The 20099-nt window shown below is 37.8% G+C and overlaps 3 protein-coding genes, 1 non-coding gene and 1 pseudogene across 6 annotated transcripts; 1 reads left to right on the top strand and 4 right to left on the bottom strand.

Annotated features, from left to right (window-relative positions):
• Positions 1-535: 535 nt before the first annotated feature.
• Positions 536-7785, bottom strand: LOC149049179 (uncharacterized). 3 transcript variants are annotated; one of them, XM_089201797.1, is made up of 9 exons: positions 7336-7785; positions 5840-6043; positions 4584-4741; positions 4267-4387; positions 3961-4032; positions 3057-3140; positions 1981-2084; positions 1710-1825; positions 536-832 (listed from the first exon to the last, which is right to left on the bottom strand). In XM_089201797.1, exons 1-9 carry the CDS (start codon positions 7691-7693, stop codon positions 715-717), a joined length of 1335 nt encoding a protein of 444 aa, XP_089057923.1. In that variant the 5' UTR covers positions 7694-7785; the 3' UTR covers positions 536-714. The 3 variants fall into 3 exon arrangements, with proteins under 3 accessions (XP_089057923.1, XP_089057925.1, XP_089057924.1); XM_089201799.1 differs by lacking the exon at positions 7336-7785 and adding an exon at positions 6169-6475; XM_089201798.1 differs by lacking the exon at positions 1710-1825 and having other exon boundaries at positions 591-832.
• Positions 7786-8817: 1032 nt separating this feature from the next.
• Positions 8818-10832, bottom strand: LOC149049180 (beta-1,3-galactosyltransferase 1-like). The gene has a single exon (XM_089201808.1). The coding sequence runs from the start codon at positions 10752-10754 to the stop codon at positions 9777-9779; it is 978 nt and encodes a 325-aa protein (XP_089057934.1). The 5' UTR covers positions 10755-10832; the 3' UTR covers positions 8818-9776.
• A 2388-nt stretch (positions 10833-13220) lies between these two features.
• Positions 13221-14452, bottom strand: LOC149049181 (beta-1,3-galactosyltransferase 1-like). Its single transcript, XM_089201807.1, has one exon. The coding sequence runs from the start codon at positions 14342-14344 to the stop codon at positions 13364-13366; it is 981 nt and encodes a 326-aa protein (XP_089057933.1). The 5' UTR covers positions 14345-14452; the 3' UTR covers positions 13221-13363.
• A 1058-nt stretch (positions 14453-15510) lies between these two features.
• On the top strand, positions 15511-15584 carry Trnat-agu (transfer RNA threonine (anticodon AGU)). Its single transcript has one exon. It is a non-coding gene; the product is annotated as a tRNA-Thr (tRNA).
• A 2824-nt stretch (positions 15585-18408) lies between these two features.
• Positions 18409-19524, bottom strand: LOC149049183 (adenosine receptor A3-like; annotated as a pseudogene).
• Positions 19525-20099: the final 575 nt, after the last annotated feature.

Raw genomic sequence — 20099 nt, forward strand, 5'->3', positions numbered from 1 at the left:
AAATCGACAAAGTTTTACAAGTTTGGGTACTTCAATAATCATTTATATCAGAGATACTGTACTGGTCAAAGAACCTTTTTTGTTGTAATATCTATATAGACAGTGACCAATCACAACTAGAAACATTATGTTAAATATTGTAACATCTATCTGTAAAATTACTTTTAATAAAACAAGGTTATGTTCAGATTTGTAACTCTAAGATGATAGCAATAAAATTTTAAGTTAATTAAGTTTTAACAAGATTTAATAAATCCCAAAGTTCTTGCCCTGAATAATTAGTTTATGACAGTGACTATAATATATCAGCAGCCAGCACCACTTTGTTACAAGCAATAACTTTACAAAAGGCCTAAAAAAATTGAAGAGGTACACTTGACTTGTAATGTAACATAAAATTCACCTTGTGCCAAACTGACCCACGCATGACAATAAGTGTGGAAATTGAATCTGGCACAACACGACTTACTGTCTGCTAGGGGCAAGTGTCTGTTAGCAGAGATTTGACTGTAGTTGGGCAAATTACCATTTCAAATGTAGTAATACATTTATAATGAAATCCATTGCTTACTCTTCAGAGTACACAGTGATAAGAAAGCATAAAATTTTAATCAGCCACCTCAAATGGCAAAGCTAACGACAAGATCTGTACTTTTCAAAAGATGCATTCAACAATGAGAATCCACGAGTACTTTTTTGCAAAAGGGCCATGAACTACCGTAGAGGTTTAAACATCCACATTTTATGATCAAATATTGGATTTCCATCATGTTGTTCCTTTATCATTTCTGCTCTAGCATCTTGTGTGTACAGTTCAAAGCTACTGGATTTCCTGAAAGAAAGGAAAACCAATAATCAGTCAAGCCAAAATGATTATTCTTCATTGACACATTTTTTTTAAACAAGAATCTCACTGCAAATACTAGAATAGATTAAAATGAAGTAAGTAAACGGACAGTTGAATTTCAACAATGAGCTAACCAACTGAATGCAATGGAACAATAAAAGAAAGAAAAGGGGCTTCCAGTTTACTTAAGGCTGGTTTACAATTACTCTGGGATGAGCACAAGCATAAGTGCAAGCATAAGTGCTAGCATAACCACAAAAGGTGTTCACAGTTGTGATAAGCACAACCTTAGACACCATGCACAAGTGCAGTGTTTTCACAATTCTGATGGATACTGCATGATAGGAGAAAGATCAACTACCAAAGTTGTGCTTGTCCTTGAGCTTATTTCACCTGGGTTCCACCTTGTGAAATAAGCATAAGCACAAGTAAAAGAAAGTGTTTTTGTGTGCTTATTCCTGTGCATGTTTCACCTTGTTGCACATTGGCATTTTCTTGTCACAGAACTGAATCCCTTTTAAACCTGAAACTTTTGTTACTTTTAACAGAATACTTGATTATTCACTTCATACATAAATTAAAAAATGCATTTTGCTTTTTAATTGAAGATAAGAAAGCTTTACTGGCCTCATAACAATAGCCCAAGATTTTTGCACATCACTAATATAAACATTACATCTACATAAACTTTATTCAAACTATAGAATGATACAATCTTCTGTTTTATTTTGTCATCTCATGAATTTCATGATACACTGCACTCTTGGCTGCATAAAAAAAAAGAAACAAAAAAACAAAAAGGCTTTTTCACTTGTGTACATGTAAGTTTGAACATAGGTTTTTTAATTTACATGTAACATACCATCTCCCTGCTCTTTTTATGGTACTATCATCCGCCCCACAACGAGCAGCCCATCGAGCTGCTGATTGTCTGATGCTGTGTGTCGTGAATTCCTTCTCAAAAAGAGCCTTGGACATCTAAATAATATTGACATTCAGGAAATTAGTTTAAGTAGCTAAATGAAGCGTGTATTCTGGCTGCTTCTCCCAGCTGATGGTTATCTAACAGCATGAACAGATACAGTTTTTTAACTAAATTAGTTACAGATAAATTTAAACTGTATACATCGTACCTCAAGAAAGGTTTTCCTGTAGGTGGTGACCCCACGGGCACAGTTTCGCAGGACAGCACGGTTATTTTTCCCAACCCTTGGGAAAAGGTAACCCCCACGAATATCTTCAGTCAAATATGAAAATAATATGATCAGTTTTTGCTAGACAAGTTCATTTTGAAAGATACCAAATGTATCCAACCAGGAAAAAAAAATGCTATTTGCAAAGTCAGTGAATAACTAAATTAAAGTGTAAGGAATCTGTAGCCAAGGGTCAAAACCCTCTACTAATGGGGGGCACTTGATGAGTTGATGAAATTTGATGCCTTTTCTACAAATGGATGGCCATTAATACAACTTGAATGGGAAGGTAATATACAAAAGATCAACTTAGCAGGTACTCAAAATTCTGAAGGTGATTAAAAGCATTTTTTAAACTAGTTGCTTTTAAGACATGAACTTTTCTTATGTAAACAACACCACTACAGAGCAGTATATATATTAAAGGGGAGTCCTCCCCTAAATCCACCATTACATGGTGAAAGCTCGATATTGCAAGTGAATAGTGGAATTATGGGGCTCAAGGGGAACTGTGGACAAAGTTGCTGGCAGAACACCTGACTCTTCCTTGCAACCTGACTGCTCCATTTGAAAAAAACAAAAAAGCAATTGGTTGAAAAATCCAGCCAGCTATGCAAGCTATAAGTAACCACCCCGGGAATTAAAAAATGTGGTCATAACTATAAATGGTTGCTTGCAAAAATGGAAGGCTAAAAACAAAGGAAAAGACTATTTGGTAGTTCACAAAAACAGATGTGCTTGGACCCTATGACAGCTTTAATTGCAGAATTTGTATAATAATTAAAACAGGGTTTACATAAGGTGTAGTGGCAGTAACCAGAGCTGGTTGCTTAGGAGAGGTTGCAAGGAGAGCTTTGACTGTGTTAAAATGCTGTGGTTCAATTTTATTTCTTGATTCAGTTTTGATTCATCATTGCTCCCTTATAGGTTGATAAATGTCAAACAAAGAAAAATACAAATAGAACCAAGGATAATGTTGAACTACAACACAAAATTCAAATAAATTCTTTACAAACCTGCTACAAGTAACCATGCAATAAGAGCAGTCACAGGGCACAACTGTTTGTTGAAAGGGTTACTCCACAGGGTAAGTGTAACACCTGAAATCAAATGATTGATGATCAGTTCTTAGAATGGTAAAGCCCACCTCAAACCCTTCCAAACCAAACCTTTTTGTAGGGTTTTTAGAGGTTATCTTGGGCCCCCTTAACGATACCTACAATTGCTACCATGATTTAGCAAGGTTTGATTACTGATCCAGGAACTCTAACACCATCCTCATTGCTTCCATTTACACTAAACAATTTGATATTTATATTGATGACTTTACCTAAGACATGAATAATGACAGCATGTTGTAAGAAAATATTTAAAAATCAGTATAAACTTTTTAAACTCATTAATAATTTATCATTGTTTCAAATGCAAAGAAGTTATTAAACACTCAAGACAGTGTTATATCATTTATCTGAACACCTTAAATTTCATCAAAAATACTCTGCTCCACGTCGTAGTGTGTAGTTCCATAAATTATCCCTACCTATCCCACAAAAGAGATTTTTCATAAGACCCTAACCCCCTAGAAATTCCAATTGAGCTTCATACATTTCCTTAAAAGGTTTTGGTCTCTGAGACCCCACCACCAAGAATTTCCAATCCCTTCTGTGGGGGTAGTTTGGACATTTTCTGGAACCACACATTTAAAGTATGACTTCATTAGCAATACTTTATGAAATCTTTTCCACAGGGTGAGGAAGGATGGTGGAGGGAGGTTCAGAGACAGTGATGGAAGGGAGGTGTTTTAACTTTAAATTTCTACTTATACATCTAGTATAAAAAAATAAACTAGGTCAAAAAAAAATAACCTGGTTGGAAAAATGACCTAAGGCTAATTTTGACCTGTAACACATATATACCCACCTTTGGCTTTTCTATCTGCCTTTGACCATGGTATTTTTACCTCAATTCGCTTTGGCAATGTAATGGGATCACCTGAAAATAAGATATTATATTAATGGTCATTAACAATATTAATAAAACAATTCAAAAGCAGAAATTTATAAAATCAGATTTGTAGTAGTAATTACTTGCCCAGCCCTTTCAGATATCAAGTCAGGAGTAAAAAATGTATACAGTAAATTATGAAATTGGCTTTTAAAATAAATTTGTGATAAATGTTACATATACTTCATTGTTGTGCAAGACAAGCTATACACTAATCATTACCTAAGGTGAAATTGGCAGGTAACCTCAAGTTCTTCAGCTTGAGACGAAGAGGTTCCTCCCCTCTCAAGAACAGTGCAAAGGAAAACAATGTAACAGTCCATAACCATATACCTCGTAAACCCTATGAAAGTAAACAATTTTGTATCATATAGATAGGTATTGTACTGGTGAATAACATAGCATTACCGATTAGAACTACTAGTCCATTTTCTCCTGAAACAAAAAACAGAGCTCACGGGCTTCCTCAAAATGATTATGTCTGACCCTACCAACCAGTTATGCTCCCTCCTTTAATTTTATTATTTATTTCTGATTACCTCTATTGTATAAAGGCAGTATGCACGCATGCGCAATAGCTGCTGAAGGGTAAATGGTGGTGCCTTCTTGGGCTCATAAGGCACCCTTCCATGCCGGGTGTTCTTAGCAGTAGGTCTTGTGGCCCTCTTCACAAGCTGCTTTATCATCTGAGTAACATCTATGACACATAGATAAAAAATTATTCTAAACCAGCAGGTCTCTTTTACACATCATTCCACAGGTGGCTGTGCTATTAATATATATAAACATAATAAATAAATTCACCTAGCCCTAAACAACTATTTGATAACTGTTCTAGGGTTAGAACACTATATCATTAACACACCGATCTGTGCTTGTGACCTAAGGAATGTGAATTGCAAATTAAAGCAACCTGCCTATTCAAAACTCTTTAACCCCTGAGGGTGACCAGCATCACATTCTCCTCAAAATATTTAAATAAATGGTTTACATACAGGAACTATTAAACAATAATCGAGTGTTTCTGTCAAGGAACTATCTGCTGATAGTTACCCCACAGAAATTTAATGTTCTTAAAACAAATATGAGCCCAAGAGGCAAAGTTGTGAGGGATAATATCCTAGTTTTAAGAACATCAAATTTCCAAGGGGCAACTATCAGACTGATAGTTGCCCCTTGGATATGTGCACCCAATTAAATATGAGCATCGTGAGTTAGTGAGATAGTGCCCTCCACAGGTAGACACTATCATTGATATATTAGCTTGATAAAGGAAGCTTCAAGAGCTAACGGGTTGGTTTTAGAACATCAAATTTCCAAGAAGCAGCTATCAAACTGATAGTTCCAAGATAAGGCATGCCAATTTTAAAAACAATGACCCTAAATTATTTTTTTAACTTTCTGGATGAATGACTTGAAAGCTGACATTTAACAAATGAAAAAAAATGAATGAAAAATGAAAAAAAAACCGGCAAGAGACCCACCAAATCCAGTGAGTTTAGTGGGGTTTTCCAGTCTGTGGATGACTTTTATCCATCCAGGTATTACCCCTGACCGGTGCTATGGGCTGATAGTGCCCTCCCCAGATGAACACTATCGGCCAAACTATTACTAAACCAGTCAGAAGCAGAGAACATTCAAGGGTAAACTATATCATAGAGAGTAGAGACAACATTAAGCTCATGAAAATTAAGGAAATGGTCAATAAAACAGGAAGAGAAATGAGCATTTCCTTTTATATTTAACAGCATCAAGCTGATGTGTAAGACTATACATGAATCATTTTATAACCTACCAGGTGACGACATGGGATTTCCCTTTGGCACAACTCGTTGAGAGCCATCTTCAGCAGTAACAATGGCTTCGCTGTATTGCTCCGTGTGCCCAAACGCACAGAAACAATAATTAAAGGCGGCTGCATAGCCCCTGATAACAGGAGGCTTGAGCCCACGACAACGTAATGTGCCAATTTTCTTCCCTTTTGTTTCACCCATCACCTCTGAAAAAAAATGTTTTAAGATTATTATAAGCACATTTGCACATTTGCCTAAACTCGCATAGTTCTTATCTAATTGGGTATAGTTATAAGTTTCTTGAAGTCCAGAGTATTTCGTTTAAACTGACCTCCACACCACATATTCCTTGTCTTACCATCTTAAAACACGTTTATGTTTAAACCGACAGACCAAAAATAATATTTGCTTGCAGATTTCTTATGCCTAGAAAAACATAAGTTCGCATGGTTTTTGGTCTCCCTGCAGAAAGGCCTCAAAAAAGAGTGGCAGCTTTTATAAATTTCTCATAAGGAGCGAAATCCTTCTCATTCGTAAACAGTTAGACTGTTTACATTCCCTAATTCAAGTGTGTTCATTGAGTTCCATAGATCAGTAAAATTCGTAAAGTCGTCGCCATCTTGAACGGACCGAGGACCTGGGTAACCTGGCCTACGCGTGCTACACAGAGCACATGTTGACCTTTTTCTACCGCGTTTAATTACAATCCCTGCAAGTGAAACAAGCACATTTTTTTTCTTTGCGTTTCAAACAATGTCTTACAATGCATTCACCAGCAAAATATAGTTTCAAAATATAGCCCTCACTTTTTATACCATGTATTGCGTCAACGCGATTTATGGCTCTAGTAGATTTACCACATTTTGCGATCGCGTTAAAATATGTCTCAGTTCTATTCTTTAACAGGGTTTTGCGTTATTGCAAACTGTGGTTTCAAAAGTATGGACCATAGCCTTTACTTTTTATACCATATATTGCGTTAACGCAATTTATGGCTCTATTAGATGTAACACATTTTTCAATCGCGTTTCTTACTGTTCTTTTACCAGGTTTAGCGTTATTGCAAACTGCGTAATGTTAATGTGTGTAAATAATCACTAATGAGAACGAAATTGTTCGACATTGTTCTATAAACGGAAGTCAGTTAAAAATAGTGTAAATACACCTACTTTTATCTTAAACTACAATTGCATTTAAAGTTGAAAACTTAGAATTTCACACGTCACCGCGTGTTTCAGTTGCACATCCGGCGAGCCTAAATTCGTCGGCCTCATGATCCCTCACGAATAAAAACCGATAACAGCGTGATTATTTCAGCTAATTTTGTCATAACCAACGAAATATCTAAGGAATACACTGCGTACGAACTAAACAGCGTTGATCAACAGCGTTGATCGATAGTTCTTTAAAGAACGCCGACATAACCAAATGTGCATTGGAGAACTCGAAACTTGCGATTACTGTAATTACTAGATCGGTGCTGAAAAGTAATACTTACGCATGAAGGTTTGCAATGTGGCCGCTAAAAAGGGCCTTTTGTTTGGGCCGAAAAGAATGGCATCATCTCCGTTCTGTGCCGCGAACTGCTCCAGTGCGATGAGCCGTAGCTCGTATGTTCTGGAAGTCTTCTCGTCCAGAGCCTGACTCTCATTTTTGGCTGCGAGTCTCGCTCCAGCAGCAAGATTTGGCGCAATTAGCCCCGAGATATCTACTTCGCGGCCACAACTATTTAAATACCGCTCCACATTTGGGCTTCGCCCCTTGTATATTTTGTTCTTGGCCATGACCAGTTTCACCGAAGGCGAGATGCATGTAATTGATAACCAAAGGAAAAAGATACCAAAAGTAACTTTCATGAATCGAGATATTTGATTGGCTTATCTTGTAGGATTTCTACAGCACCCTGTGGTGTTTAGCTACGCATTAACTACCAGAGGATAATCGTTCATTATTAATATTTTAAAACAATGAACTTTTCCATCCAAAAATATCAGCATGCTCATTGGCCGAGAACACGTGAATTAATCCCAAAGAGAGTAAAATTTTGAAATTGAATTGTTTAAAGTCGGCAAAAGCACAACAAAACAAAATGGCAGAAAGATCTCTTAAATCTTTTTCCTTTTCGAGAAAGATGTTTCGTAGAGAAAGAACTCAATGTTGTCCTGTCAGTTGAATCGGACCTTCCTCCGTGGCTCATTTTCTTAGACGGTGTGAGACTGGATTTTTATCTTGTGCCTAAATACGTTTCTTGCACTCTAATTCTACATTCGAAGAATTGACAGTCGTGGAAATCGAACCATTGATACAAAGTATTCTCTTCCCCGTCTAATTCCAACAAAACGTGATGATATTTACGCGCGCCATTGAACTCATTCCTCAATTGGTCCAAGTTCTTTTCTTCTTGTTGTTTAAGGGTCACTGTGCACGTTCATTCTTTTAATATGTTTCCTTAATGTCTTACGGGCGGAATTTCGATGAGTGAGTTTAATTTCCAATCGACGAGCCTCTCCCTTTTCTCATCCATTTTTCCTTAAGGTTTTTTTGGTTTAGAATTTTCAAAACAGAAAGGCTCGATGCATGTCACACTCTTATGTGATGTTTATGGTGTGTTGCGGTAGTCCGGACTTTTTTAGCCAACGCTCGAGGTCATACTTGACCCGTTTGGGTTATTTAGACGGAATAGATCTCGATGACTTAGAACCACCTCCGGCTGCTGGAATGTCTTTTTCTCTGCTGTTTACGCTCTTAAAATCGGTTCTGTGGCGAAAGCACTGAGTGTTTTGTGCCGGCATAACCTTTGTTGTCGCTGTTTAGACCAACTTGGTCACTCCGTACTTCAAGAATAGCAAGAGAAAGACGCTCTTCTTTGACGATAGCAGATCTGGTGGATTTTGTGTGCTGTGAATTTACTAACGGATGATTTTACGGATCGACTGTCAGACAGAATTAGATTTCAGTGTGTTCCATATTTTCTCACTGCTTGTTTTCCTTACGTTTAATTTCCGCTTGTGTTGCTTTAACAGTATCAACTGAATTGAATTGAATTGAATTTATACGAGTTTATGAATTCTAAACTGACAATATGTAACAACATAAATACTATAACCCACATCTTTTTACATCAAAAGCAGGTTTTTAGTCAGCCGATTATTAAGCATAATGATGAGGACTCTATTTTAATAGGTAAAAGTAAAATTGAAAGCCTAGAAATTATTTGATCCCTGCAGCCGTGTGACAGTTTCTATTCTAAAGTGAAACGGATTAGTTCTGTTGAGTAATCTTTGGTTACATGTATGAGTCAATGTTTTAAGATTGCTTAAAAACCCGCTAGAAGAGTTGATTTCTGAACTAAATTGTTTCTGAAATAAATTGTTCCGTGTCTCTTGCTTCTTCACCCTGCATGTGTCTGAATGAGAGAATATAAAGTCTTGATTGCTCTCAAGTCGGTAAGAGCTAGATCTTACATCACATTTTGATAGCTTTAGCCCCTAAGAGCAACTCATTCCCAGACACTTTTAAAGCATATCAATACAATGTGGTAAAAACTTTACAAATTCATCCAACAAGCTTCTTCACAGTTTCTTTTTGCGAATTTTCAAAGAAATATAAATGTTTTTAAAGTTGCAATCAATTTTTACAAGATGAGAAAGCAATAAAATTCAATAAAATTCTCCAGAAAATAATAAACTGTGATAGTCGTTTCTTGATATCTACGGCTTATTTTGACAGATATACAACTTGCTCTGACACTCAGCCTAATTGTCGATGAATGTTGTAGCATCCAATGCCTTGATTCTGACTCTTCGAGCAACGCACTTTCAAGACAAAGATAACTTTAAATGGCTGCACTCAAATGAACAATGGATGTTAAATAGGGAAACATCATTCATTGAATAATTTATCTAAATATACGTATGTACTAACCACGCCACTGAACTACTAAGGGAAAATGGTTAAGTTAAACATTTTCATTTGGCACTCTTCCCCTACATCATGCCTGACTAAAGTATTCTTTGTTGGAACACATACATACTGGGGTGGATGCCATACTTCAAAACCCTTATTGTTTGTGATACTTATTCCGTTCTTATTCGCCAGCATGCCAACGTAAACATCGTCCAGTCTGAAGAACGGCAAAGAAGAGAAAGTGTCAACAAATGCGCGCACAACATCGTGAGATAAAATATATCCAAAACCGGGGCAAAAGTCTGGATATCTTGTCTCGTTATACTCCTCGTAAGTTACCATCCATTTGCCTTTCCTATGAGGGCCCATGTTTGCATAATGACAGCCAGCATAAAGCATCTTCTTCGGCGTGGTGGGTGCGCTTAAGAAGGAGAGAACTCTTGGAACGTGCACGAAAACGTCGTCATCCAATTTCAAAAGAAACGAGAAATTGCAATAGGTTACTGCCCACTCGAAGCCCATTTGTATCTTTCGGGTTTGATTCCAGTAGTGGTCATAATAGCTAGCTCGCACAAGGTCCTTAAGTACTTCATCTTCGTCGAGCAACACGTTCGAAACTGCTTCATTCCGTGTTTGAGCGACAAGAAAAACTGACGTCCATCTTGGTTTTGCGGATCTTTCGAATGCCCATGTCTTACGAATGTTATTCCTTCTTTCGAAGTTACCTGGAGCGGATGAGATAATCATAAGAAGATCGTGATGTTGCATACAAGATCTCCTGGTTATAAGAAATGATTTGTAATGAGTTTGCGAAGTAGAAGTTATCGTGTGATTCATTTTCAGTTCTCGTAATTGTGTGGGCTGCACGTGGTTTTCGACATCTAGTTGTTCACGAACACTGTCGGAAAAGGAGGAGCGAGTACTCCGTATAAGACCTAGCTGGAAAGATACACAAATTGCCATCACAAAAGCTAAAACGGTCAAAACTCTTTTTCCTTGAATTCGGATCATTGTATTCCAGATAACCTGATAAAATTGGGTATGCAAATAAAGTTGGCGGAGTGTAAACTTGCCTGCTGGCGTCGCTTAAAGCGAAACCTTAATTATTAATATTTTAAAACAATGAACTTTTCCATCCAAAAATATCAGCATGCTCATTGGCCGAGAACACGTGAATTAATCCCAAAGAGAGTAAAATTTTGAAATTGAATTGTTTAAAGTCGGCAAAAGCACAACAAAACAAAATGGCAGAAAGATCTCTTAAATCTTTTTCCTTTTCGAGAAAGATGTTTCGTAGAGAAAGAACTCAATGTTGTCCTGTCAGTTGAATCGGACCTTCCTCCGTGGCTCATTTTCTTAGACGGTGTGAGACTGGATTTTTATCTTGTGCCTAAATACGTTTCTTGCACTCTAATTCTACATTCGAAGAATTGACAGTCGTGGAAATCGAACCACTGATACGATGTATTCTTTTCCTCGTCTAATTCCAACAAAACGTGACAATCTTTACGCGCGCCATTGAACTCATTCCTCAAGTTCTTTTCTTCCTAGTGAATGAAGATTTTAGATATATGAAAAATTCACATATTTGCACTGCGGTGGAAAGATGAAATTAGAAGATCCTCGCAGCTAAGAACACTACTGAAACTAGTAGTTGTAAGTAGGACCTGAAAAAAATTTCAGGCCCGTACGGGATTTGAACCCATGACCTCTGCGATACCGGTGCAGCGGGTTCAAATCCCGTACGGGCCTGAAATTTTTTTCAGGTCCTACTTACAACTACTAGTTTCAGTAGTGTTCTTAGCTGCGAGGATCTTCTAATTTCATCTTTCCACCGCAGTGCAAATATGTGAATTTTTCATATATCTAAAATCTTCTTTCACTCGGATGTTTATTTGTACCCAATTCATTGATCAGCTCCCAGTTGGCTTGTTAGCTCAATTGGTAGAGCGCTGCACCGGTATCGCAGAGGTCATGGGTTCAAATCCCGTACGGGCCTGAAATGTTTTTTTTTCAGGTCCTACTTACAACTACTAGTTTCAGTAGTGTTCTTAGCTGCGAGGATCTTCTAATTTCTTCTTTTCTTCCTGTTGTTTAAGGGTCACTGAACGCATTCATTCTTTTAATGTGTTTCCTTAATCTCTTAAGGGCGGAATTTCGATTAGTGAGTTTAATTTTCAATTGATGAGCATCTCCCTTCTCATTAATTTTTCCTCTACGTTATTTTGGTTTAGAATTTTCAAAACAGAAAGGCTCGATGTCTGTCACACTCTTATGTGATGTTTATGGTGTGTTGCGGTAATTCGAATCTTTTTAGGCAACGCTCGAGGTCATACTTGTTTCGTTAAGGTTGTTTAGACGGAATAGATCTCGGTGAATTAGAACTACCTCCCGCTGCTGGAATGTTTTTTTCTCTGCTGTTTACGCTCTTAAAATCGGTTCTGTGGCAAGAGTACTGCGTGTTTTCTGCCGGCATAACCTCTGTTGTCGCTGTTTAGACCGACTTGGCCCGTCCGTACTTCAAGAGGAGCAAGAGAAAGACGCTCTTCTTTCACGATAGCAGATCTGGTGGATTTTGTGTGCTTTGAATTTACTAACAGATGATTTTACGGATCGCCTGTTCAAACGGAATTAGGACTTCAGTCTGTTCCATATTTTCTCCCTGCTTGTTTTCCCTACGTTTAATTTCCGCTTGTCCTGCTTTAACAGTATCAACTGAATTGACTTGAATTGAATTAATATGAGTTTATTAATTCTAAACTGACAATATGTAACAACATAAATACTATAACCATCATATTTTTACATCAAAAGCAGGGTTTTAGACAGCCGATTACTGAGCATAATGATGAGAACTCTATTTTAATAGATAAAAGTAAAATTGAAAGCCTAGAGATTATTTGACCCCTGTAGCCGTGTGACAGTTTCTATTCTGCACTAAAACGGAATAGTTCCGTTGAGTAATCTTTGGTTACATGCATGAGTCAATGTTTTAAGATTGCTTAAAAAACCCGCTAGAAGAGTTGATTTCTGAACTAAATTGTTTCTGAAATAAATTGTTCCGTGTCTCTTGCTTCTTCACCCTGCATGTGTCTGGATGAAAGAATATAAAGTTTTGATTGCTCTCAAGTCGGTAAGAGCTAGATCTTACATCACATTTTGATAGCTTTAGCCTCTAAGAGCAACTCATTCCCAAACACTATTAAAGCATATCAATGCAGTGTAATACAAACTTTCCTAATTCATCCAACAAGCCTCTTTACAGTTACTTTTTGTGAATTTTCAAGGAAAAATAAATCTATTTCAAGTTGCAATCAATTTTTACAAGATGAGAAAGCAATAAAATTCAATAATATTCCCCATAAAATAAACTGCGATAGTCGTTTCTTGATATCTACGGCTTATTGTGACAGATATACAACTTGCTCTGACATCCAGCCTAATTGTCGGTGAATAGTGTAGCATCCAATGCCCTGATTCTGACTCTTCGAGCTACGCACATTCAAAACAAATATAGCTTTAAATAGCTGCACTCAAATGAACAACGGATATTGAATAGGGAAACATCACTCACTGAAGAATTTATCTAAATATACGTATGTACTAACCACCCCATCGAACTATTGAGGGAAAATGGCTAAGTTAAACATTTTCATTTGGCACTCTTCCCCTACATCATGCCTGACTAAAGTATTCTTTGTTGGAACACATACATACTGGGGTGGATGCCATACTTCAAAGCCCACATTGTTTGTGATACTAATTCCGTTCTTACTCGCCAGCATGCCAACGTAAACATCGTCCAGTTTGAAGAACGGCAAAGAAGAGAAAGTGTCAACAAATGCGCGCACAACATCGTGAGATAAAATGTATCCAAAACCGGGGCAAAAGTCTGGATATCTTGTCTCGTTATACTCCTTGTAGGTTACCATCCATTTTCCTTTCCTATGAGGGCCCATGTTTGCATAATGACAGCCAGCATAAAGCATCTTCTTCGGCGTGGTGGGTGCGCTTAAGAAGGAGAGAACTCTTGGAACGTGCACGAAAACGTCGTCATCCAATTTCAAAAGAAACGAAAAATTGCAATACGTTATTGCCCACTCGAAGCCCATTTGTATCTTTCGGGTTTGATTCCAGTAGCGGTCATAATAGCTAGCTTGTACAAGGTCCTTAAGAGCTTCATCTTCGTCAAGCAACCCGTTCGAAACTGTTTCATTCCGTGTTTGGGCGACCAGAAAAACTGACGTCCATCTTGGTTTTGCGGATCTTTCGAATGCCCATGTCTTACGAATGTTATTCCTTCTTTCGAAATTACCTGGAGCGGATGAGATAATCATAAGAAGATCGAAATGTTGCATACAAGATCTCCTGGTTATAAGAAATGATTTGTAATTAACTTGCGAAGTAGAAGTTGTCGTGCGATTAATTTTCAGTTCTCGTAATTGCAACCGCTGCACATGGCTTTCGACATCTAGTTGTTCACGAACAATGTCAAAAAAGGAGGAACGAGTACTCCATATAAGACCTAGCTGGAAAGATACAAAAATTGCCATCACAAAAGCTAAAACCGTCAAAACTCTTTTTCCATGAATTCTGATCATTGTATTACGGCAAACCCGATGTAACTGCGTATGCAAATAAAGTCGGTGGCGTGTAAAGTTCCTTACTGGCGTCGCCTAAAGCGACACCTTTATTAATATCTTGAAATAGCGAACTTTTCCTTCCAAAAATTTACGTTTCTTGTACTCTAATTCTACATTCGAAGAATTGACAGTCCTGGACATCGAACCATTGATGCGATGTATTCTTTTCCTCATCTAATTCCAACAAAACGTGACAATCTTTACGCGCGCCATTGAACTCATTTAAGAGTCACTCTACGCGTTCCTTCTTTTAATCTCTTAGAGGCGGAATTTCAATAAGCGAGTTTGATTTCCAATTGACGAGCCTCTCCCTCTTCTCATTCATTTTTCCTTTACGTTATTTTGGTTTAGAATTTTCAAAGCAGAAAGGCCCGATGCCTGTCACACTCTTATGTAATGTTTACGGTTTGCTGCGGTAGTCCGGACTTTTTAGCCAACGCTCGAGGTCATGCTTTGACTCTCTGTTGTTTACGCCCTTAAAATCGGTTCTGTGGCGAAAGCACTGCCACTGGAGTGTTGTCTGCCGGCCTAACCTCTGTTGTTGCTGTTTAGACCAACTTGGTCAGTGCGTACTTCAAGAGGAGCAAGAGAAAGACGCTCTTCTTTCACGATAGCAGATCTGGTGGATTTTGTGTTCTGTGAATTTACTAACGGATGATTTTACGGATCGACTGTTCAGACGGAATTAAGGCTTCAGTGTGTTCCATATTTTCTCACTGCTTGTTTTCCTTACGTTTAATTTCCGCTTGTGCTGCTTTAACAGTATCAACTGATTTTAAGCAAATGAAGATCATCGCAGTATATACTCAACTTAAGCAGTTGAGAAATAAGGCCTGAAAAAAAAATTCAGGCCTGAACGGGAATCGAACCCATGACCTCTGCGATACCGGTGCAGCGCTCTAACCAACTGAGCTATCAAGCCAACTGGGAGCTGATCAATTGTGAGTTCGTTATATACCCGTAGATGGAGAAGGTGTGATAAGAATACATGAAAGTCATATATTTGTACTGCGGAAAATACATTTTAAGCAAATGAAGATCATCGCAGTATATACTCAACTTAAGCTGCTTAAGTTGAGTATATACGGGTATATAACGAACTCACAATTGACCAGCTCCCAGTTGGCTTGATAGCTCAGTTGGTTAGAGCGCTGCACCAGTATCGCAGAGGTCATGGGTTCGATTCCCGTTCAGGCCTGAATTTTTTTTTCAGGCCTTATTTCTCAACTGCTTAAGTTGAGTATATACTGCGATGATCTTCATTTGCTTAAAATGTATTTTCCGCAGTACAAATATATGACTTTCATGTATTCTTATCACAGTATCAACTGAATTGACTTGAATTGAATTTATTTGAGTTTATGAATTCTAAACTGACAATATGTAACAACATTAATACTTTCACCAACATCTTTTTACATCAAAAGCGGGGTTTTAGTCAGCCGATTACTGAGCATAATGATGAGGACTCTCTTTTAATAGGTAATAGTAAAACTGAAAGCCTAGAAATTATTTGACCCCTGTAGCAGTGTGACAGTTTCTATTCTACAGTGAAACGGAATAGTTCCGTTGAGTAATCTTTGGTTACATGTATGAGTCAATGTTTAAAGATTGCTTAAAACCCGCTGGAAGAGTTCATTTCTGAAATAAATTGTTCCGTATCTCTTGCTTCCTCACCCTGTGTATGTCTGGGTCAAAGAATATAAAGTCTTGATTGCTCTCAAGTCGGTAAGAGCTAAATCTTACATCACAATTTTGATAGTTTTAGCCTCTAAGAGCGACTCATTCCCAGACACTATTAGAGCATATCAATAAAATGTGATACAAACGTAACTAATTCATCCAAGTTGGGTCACTTGGGCCAGTTGAGTCACTTGGGCCAGTTGGGTCACTTGGGCCAGTTGGGTCATCTGTTATCTATAAACCAGGTGAATTTTTAATCGTCGATTTCCCGCCACAGCTGGCCCAACTGACCCAACTGACCCAACTGACCCAACTGACCCAACTGACCCAACTGACCCAACTGACCCAACTGACCCAACTGACCCAAATGACCCAACTGGCCCGAATGACCCACTGATCCAAAAGATCCAAACGACTCAAATAACCCAAATAACCCAACAATGAACCAATGACGGCATTTTATTGCATTTTATTATCAAAGCATTCACGCTATCATTCGATTGACCGATGTCACGCAACTTTCGTTAACCGGCACACCAGGACATATTTTGGTTAACCAGTACACCAGGATACAACCAATGGTGTTCGTTAATGGTGTCGAGTCTAATTTCTACTTATTGAAATCAGGAGTACCACAAGGGTCAATATCAGGGCCATTCCTCTTTATAGTTTATATCAACGATATGGTCAGAGCTACTAATTACTTTACTGTAAGACTTTTTGCAGATGACACATCTTTAACAGCAGTTGGTAGTGATTTAGATGTATTGATCCAGCGAATAAATTCCGAACTACCACCAGTCTATGAATGGCTATGCTCAAATAAGATAACCCTGAATTAAAGTGAGACAAAATACCTGGTTTTCCAACCACGACAGAGAAATAATTACAATTTATATCCCCCCTTAAATTAGCCGATCAATACCTTGAACAGTCTCACACTGTTAAATACTTAGGATGAGTTATCGATTCCTTTCTGTCGTGGCATGATCATATTGATTATACTAGCAGTAAAATTAGCAAAAGTCTAACCATAATCGCAAAACTGAACCGACATGTAACAGTTCAATCTCTTGTAAGTGTATACTATGCACTTGTGCATCCTTATTTAACATACGGCTGCATATTGTGGGGTAATAATTACGAAGTCTCAGTTGGCAAAGCTACAAAACAAAAGCTATAAGAATCATCAACAATGTACCAATATGTGACCATGTTACTCCCTATTATGTAGGCCTTCGGGCCTAATTAAGCTTCCTGACATAATTAAATTGAGTACGTGTCAACTATTCCACGATCATATTGTAGACAAAAAATGTTCTAATTTTGCACTTTCTTTTGTATCTGAGATCCATGATTATGCCACTAGAAGTACATCTTTGCAACACCTAAACCCTAGCCCCATTCAGAATAAATATAAGGAAATTATTTCCAACAATTACGGGGTGTTACTATTGGAATGATATTCCTATATCTATACGGGAGAAGCCCACTAAAAAAACTTTTTAAAAGAGCACTTTTCTCACATTACCTTTCCCAGTACTGATTAATGTCTTCCTCTAACCATGTTTACTTAAATATTTGTTGTTTAAGATGTGATTCCTATTCCCTCTCTTATATTTGTATCTTATATTTGTATCTTACATCTTAAATCTTATTGTATCGCTTCTTTTTACTGTATGAAAAATGTAATTTAAGGTAAAGGGCATCTAATTAGCTTGCTATATTATGCCCTTCTCCATCCTCTTTTCTTACTTGTAATTATTCATCAGACTCCAATCTGTCGAAATGGAGGAAAAAAAATACCAAAAAAAAAAACACTTGCACGTGTAGAAACAAAATCTAAAACACAACGTGGCAGCTTCAATTGCAGTACCTGATGATAATATCGAGCTCTCCCTCGGCGGAAAATACGCCTGCGACTCGGGCTAATTTGCTTTTCAGGCAGATATAGACGTTATGTGGTTTCTGCGCCACGCATCTACAAATTTAAAAATTCAAGAATCGTTAAAGGCACAGCGAAATATTTTATTTCCATTATTTTGTTTGATGAATCGTTTAAAATTCAGGGGTACAGTAGAAACCCAGATGAGAGGGAAATTATCTTTCGTATTATTAAAATACGTTTTAATATTCAAGTGTCGTCTACACAACGAGCACAGTGTATCGGATACATAACACATACAAACCAACCTATCTGCTCCTTGTAAATTATTTTAATTCTTAAAACCAGGGAATGACAACTGATTCTCCCTTTCAATTTCAAAATTTCGCTGAAAACCGCTTGAAGATTTGAAGTTTGACCAAGACACCTTTGTGCTGATAATTTTGTTCGATTATCAACATCGTCTGGTCGGTACTGAACGAGGAGCTAGATACTCATTAATTCTTACAGTCTGAGAATCTTAAAGAGGAGTATCATCCTGGTTTGATCTGTTTGATGTGTGGCGAAATATGATTTTCATCATGTCCTGTCTTAATTCTGGCAGCCGCATGGCGTATATTATGGGATTCACCAGTGAGTTGCCAAGGCACAGCGGCAGCACTGCCCTGAAAATGTGACCGGAAAACATCCTGTTAACTAAATGGGGATAATTAGCGTTTATGTTTCGTTCAATTACCATTGGAAGCCACGCAAGCATGGATGCGAGAGTCATCATAAATAACGTACTCGTTAATTTTCGTTCCCTCGCAGCTGCTTCACTGTGATTTGGCAGAAGGTAACCGAAACGGACTTTCACAAAAATTGAGATGTAAGGAACAGAAATTAGTAAAAGGAGAGGACCAAAAAAAAAAGACGAAACGACAAAAACTCAACGTAGCTGCCTTTTCTGTGGACATGGTCTCCCACCAGCGCGAGAGTCAAAGACATGAACCAAGTTACAATAATTATAACTCCATAGACCCATTTTTTAACGCCGCGGTACTTGAATGGGAAAAAGGTTGCATATGCTCTCTCTGATGAAATAAACGCCAGATTTATAACCGACAAATAAAGGAACAACTGCCTTAATGTTAATATTAAATAATTCATCCAAGAGTACTTCTCAGACCATAATACGTTCTCCCACAGATTGCAGGAAGCTCCTAATCCTTGGATGAACACGTGACCTGCCACTGCTCCCACTGAAAGATCGACTATCGCCAGGTGGATGATCAAGCACGTACCCCTGCGCTGCTGCTGGCGCATCTTCACGAGTACACAAGCACTGACAGCATTAAAAATGACTATGGCCAGACATTCAATGATGAGTAGAAAAAGCCACGGAATACAATCGAATGTAGCATTCGATATCAATTTCTCGTCGCTCATGTTATTACGAGTACTTTCCATGGTGTTGTTAGCCATTGCGTTGTTGCTTGTGTTGGTAGACACCCGATGAACTGAATAAAGAAAAAAGTGGAAAAAAGTTCGCTGAGTTCCAAAGTATTTCCGCAACAGCCACAAAGTTTCAGTGAACCGTCCACTAATGGCTCAATCGGTTAAGTAAACTGAAACTTTTCAAGATCTCACAAATCCTGCTGAATTCGTCGTTAAAACCTTTTCTTCTTTTATCTCACAAGAGATTAGAATCAACTCGCAATATTTAAATTCTTCAAAATACAAAAACAACCCGATCATAGTGCGCGCTTAAAAAAAGACACGATACGTTCTTGATGCAGACGGTCAAGGAGGCTGAATACAGGTCCAACTCTCGAGAGGTCAAAAATGTAATTACAGACCAAAAATGGCTACAGGAAGTTTTCTTTATACGTCAAATATTGGTTCATCTACCGGCTGGTGTTTACTGTTTGCACCACATTTCCTCGGAGAGTTTCAAGTGTTGTTGTGTTGTTGCTCAATAAATAGTTCATTGCACTTTTAAATGAACTAAATAAAGGTACGGCTCTAACTAGCTCTGCTCAGCTTTCAAAAGATCCTCCTGTGTAAGTCGAGGTCATAAATTTTATTTTAAGAAAATGCAAGTGAAGGCATAAGGCAAATATAAATAAACAAAGCCCTCTATTTAGCGCAAAAATATGTCCGTAC

The sequence above is a fragment of the Pocillopora damicornis genome, chromosome 3 (assembly GCF_964200805.1).
Source record: "Pocillopora damicornis chromosome 3, jaPocDami1.2, whole genome shotgun sequence".
In the NCBI taxonomy this organism is placed as follows: Eukaryota; Metazoa; Cnidaria; class Anthozoa; order Scleractinia; family Pocilloporidae; genus Pocillopora; species Pocillopora damicornis.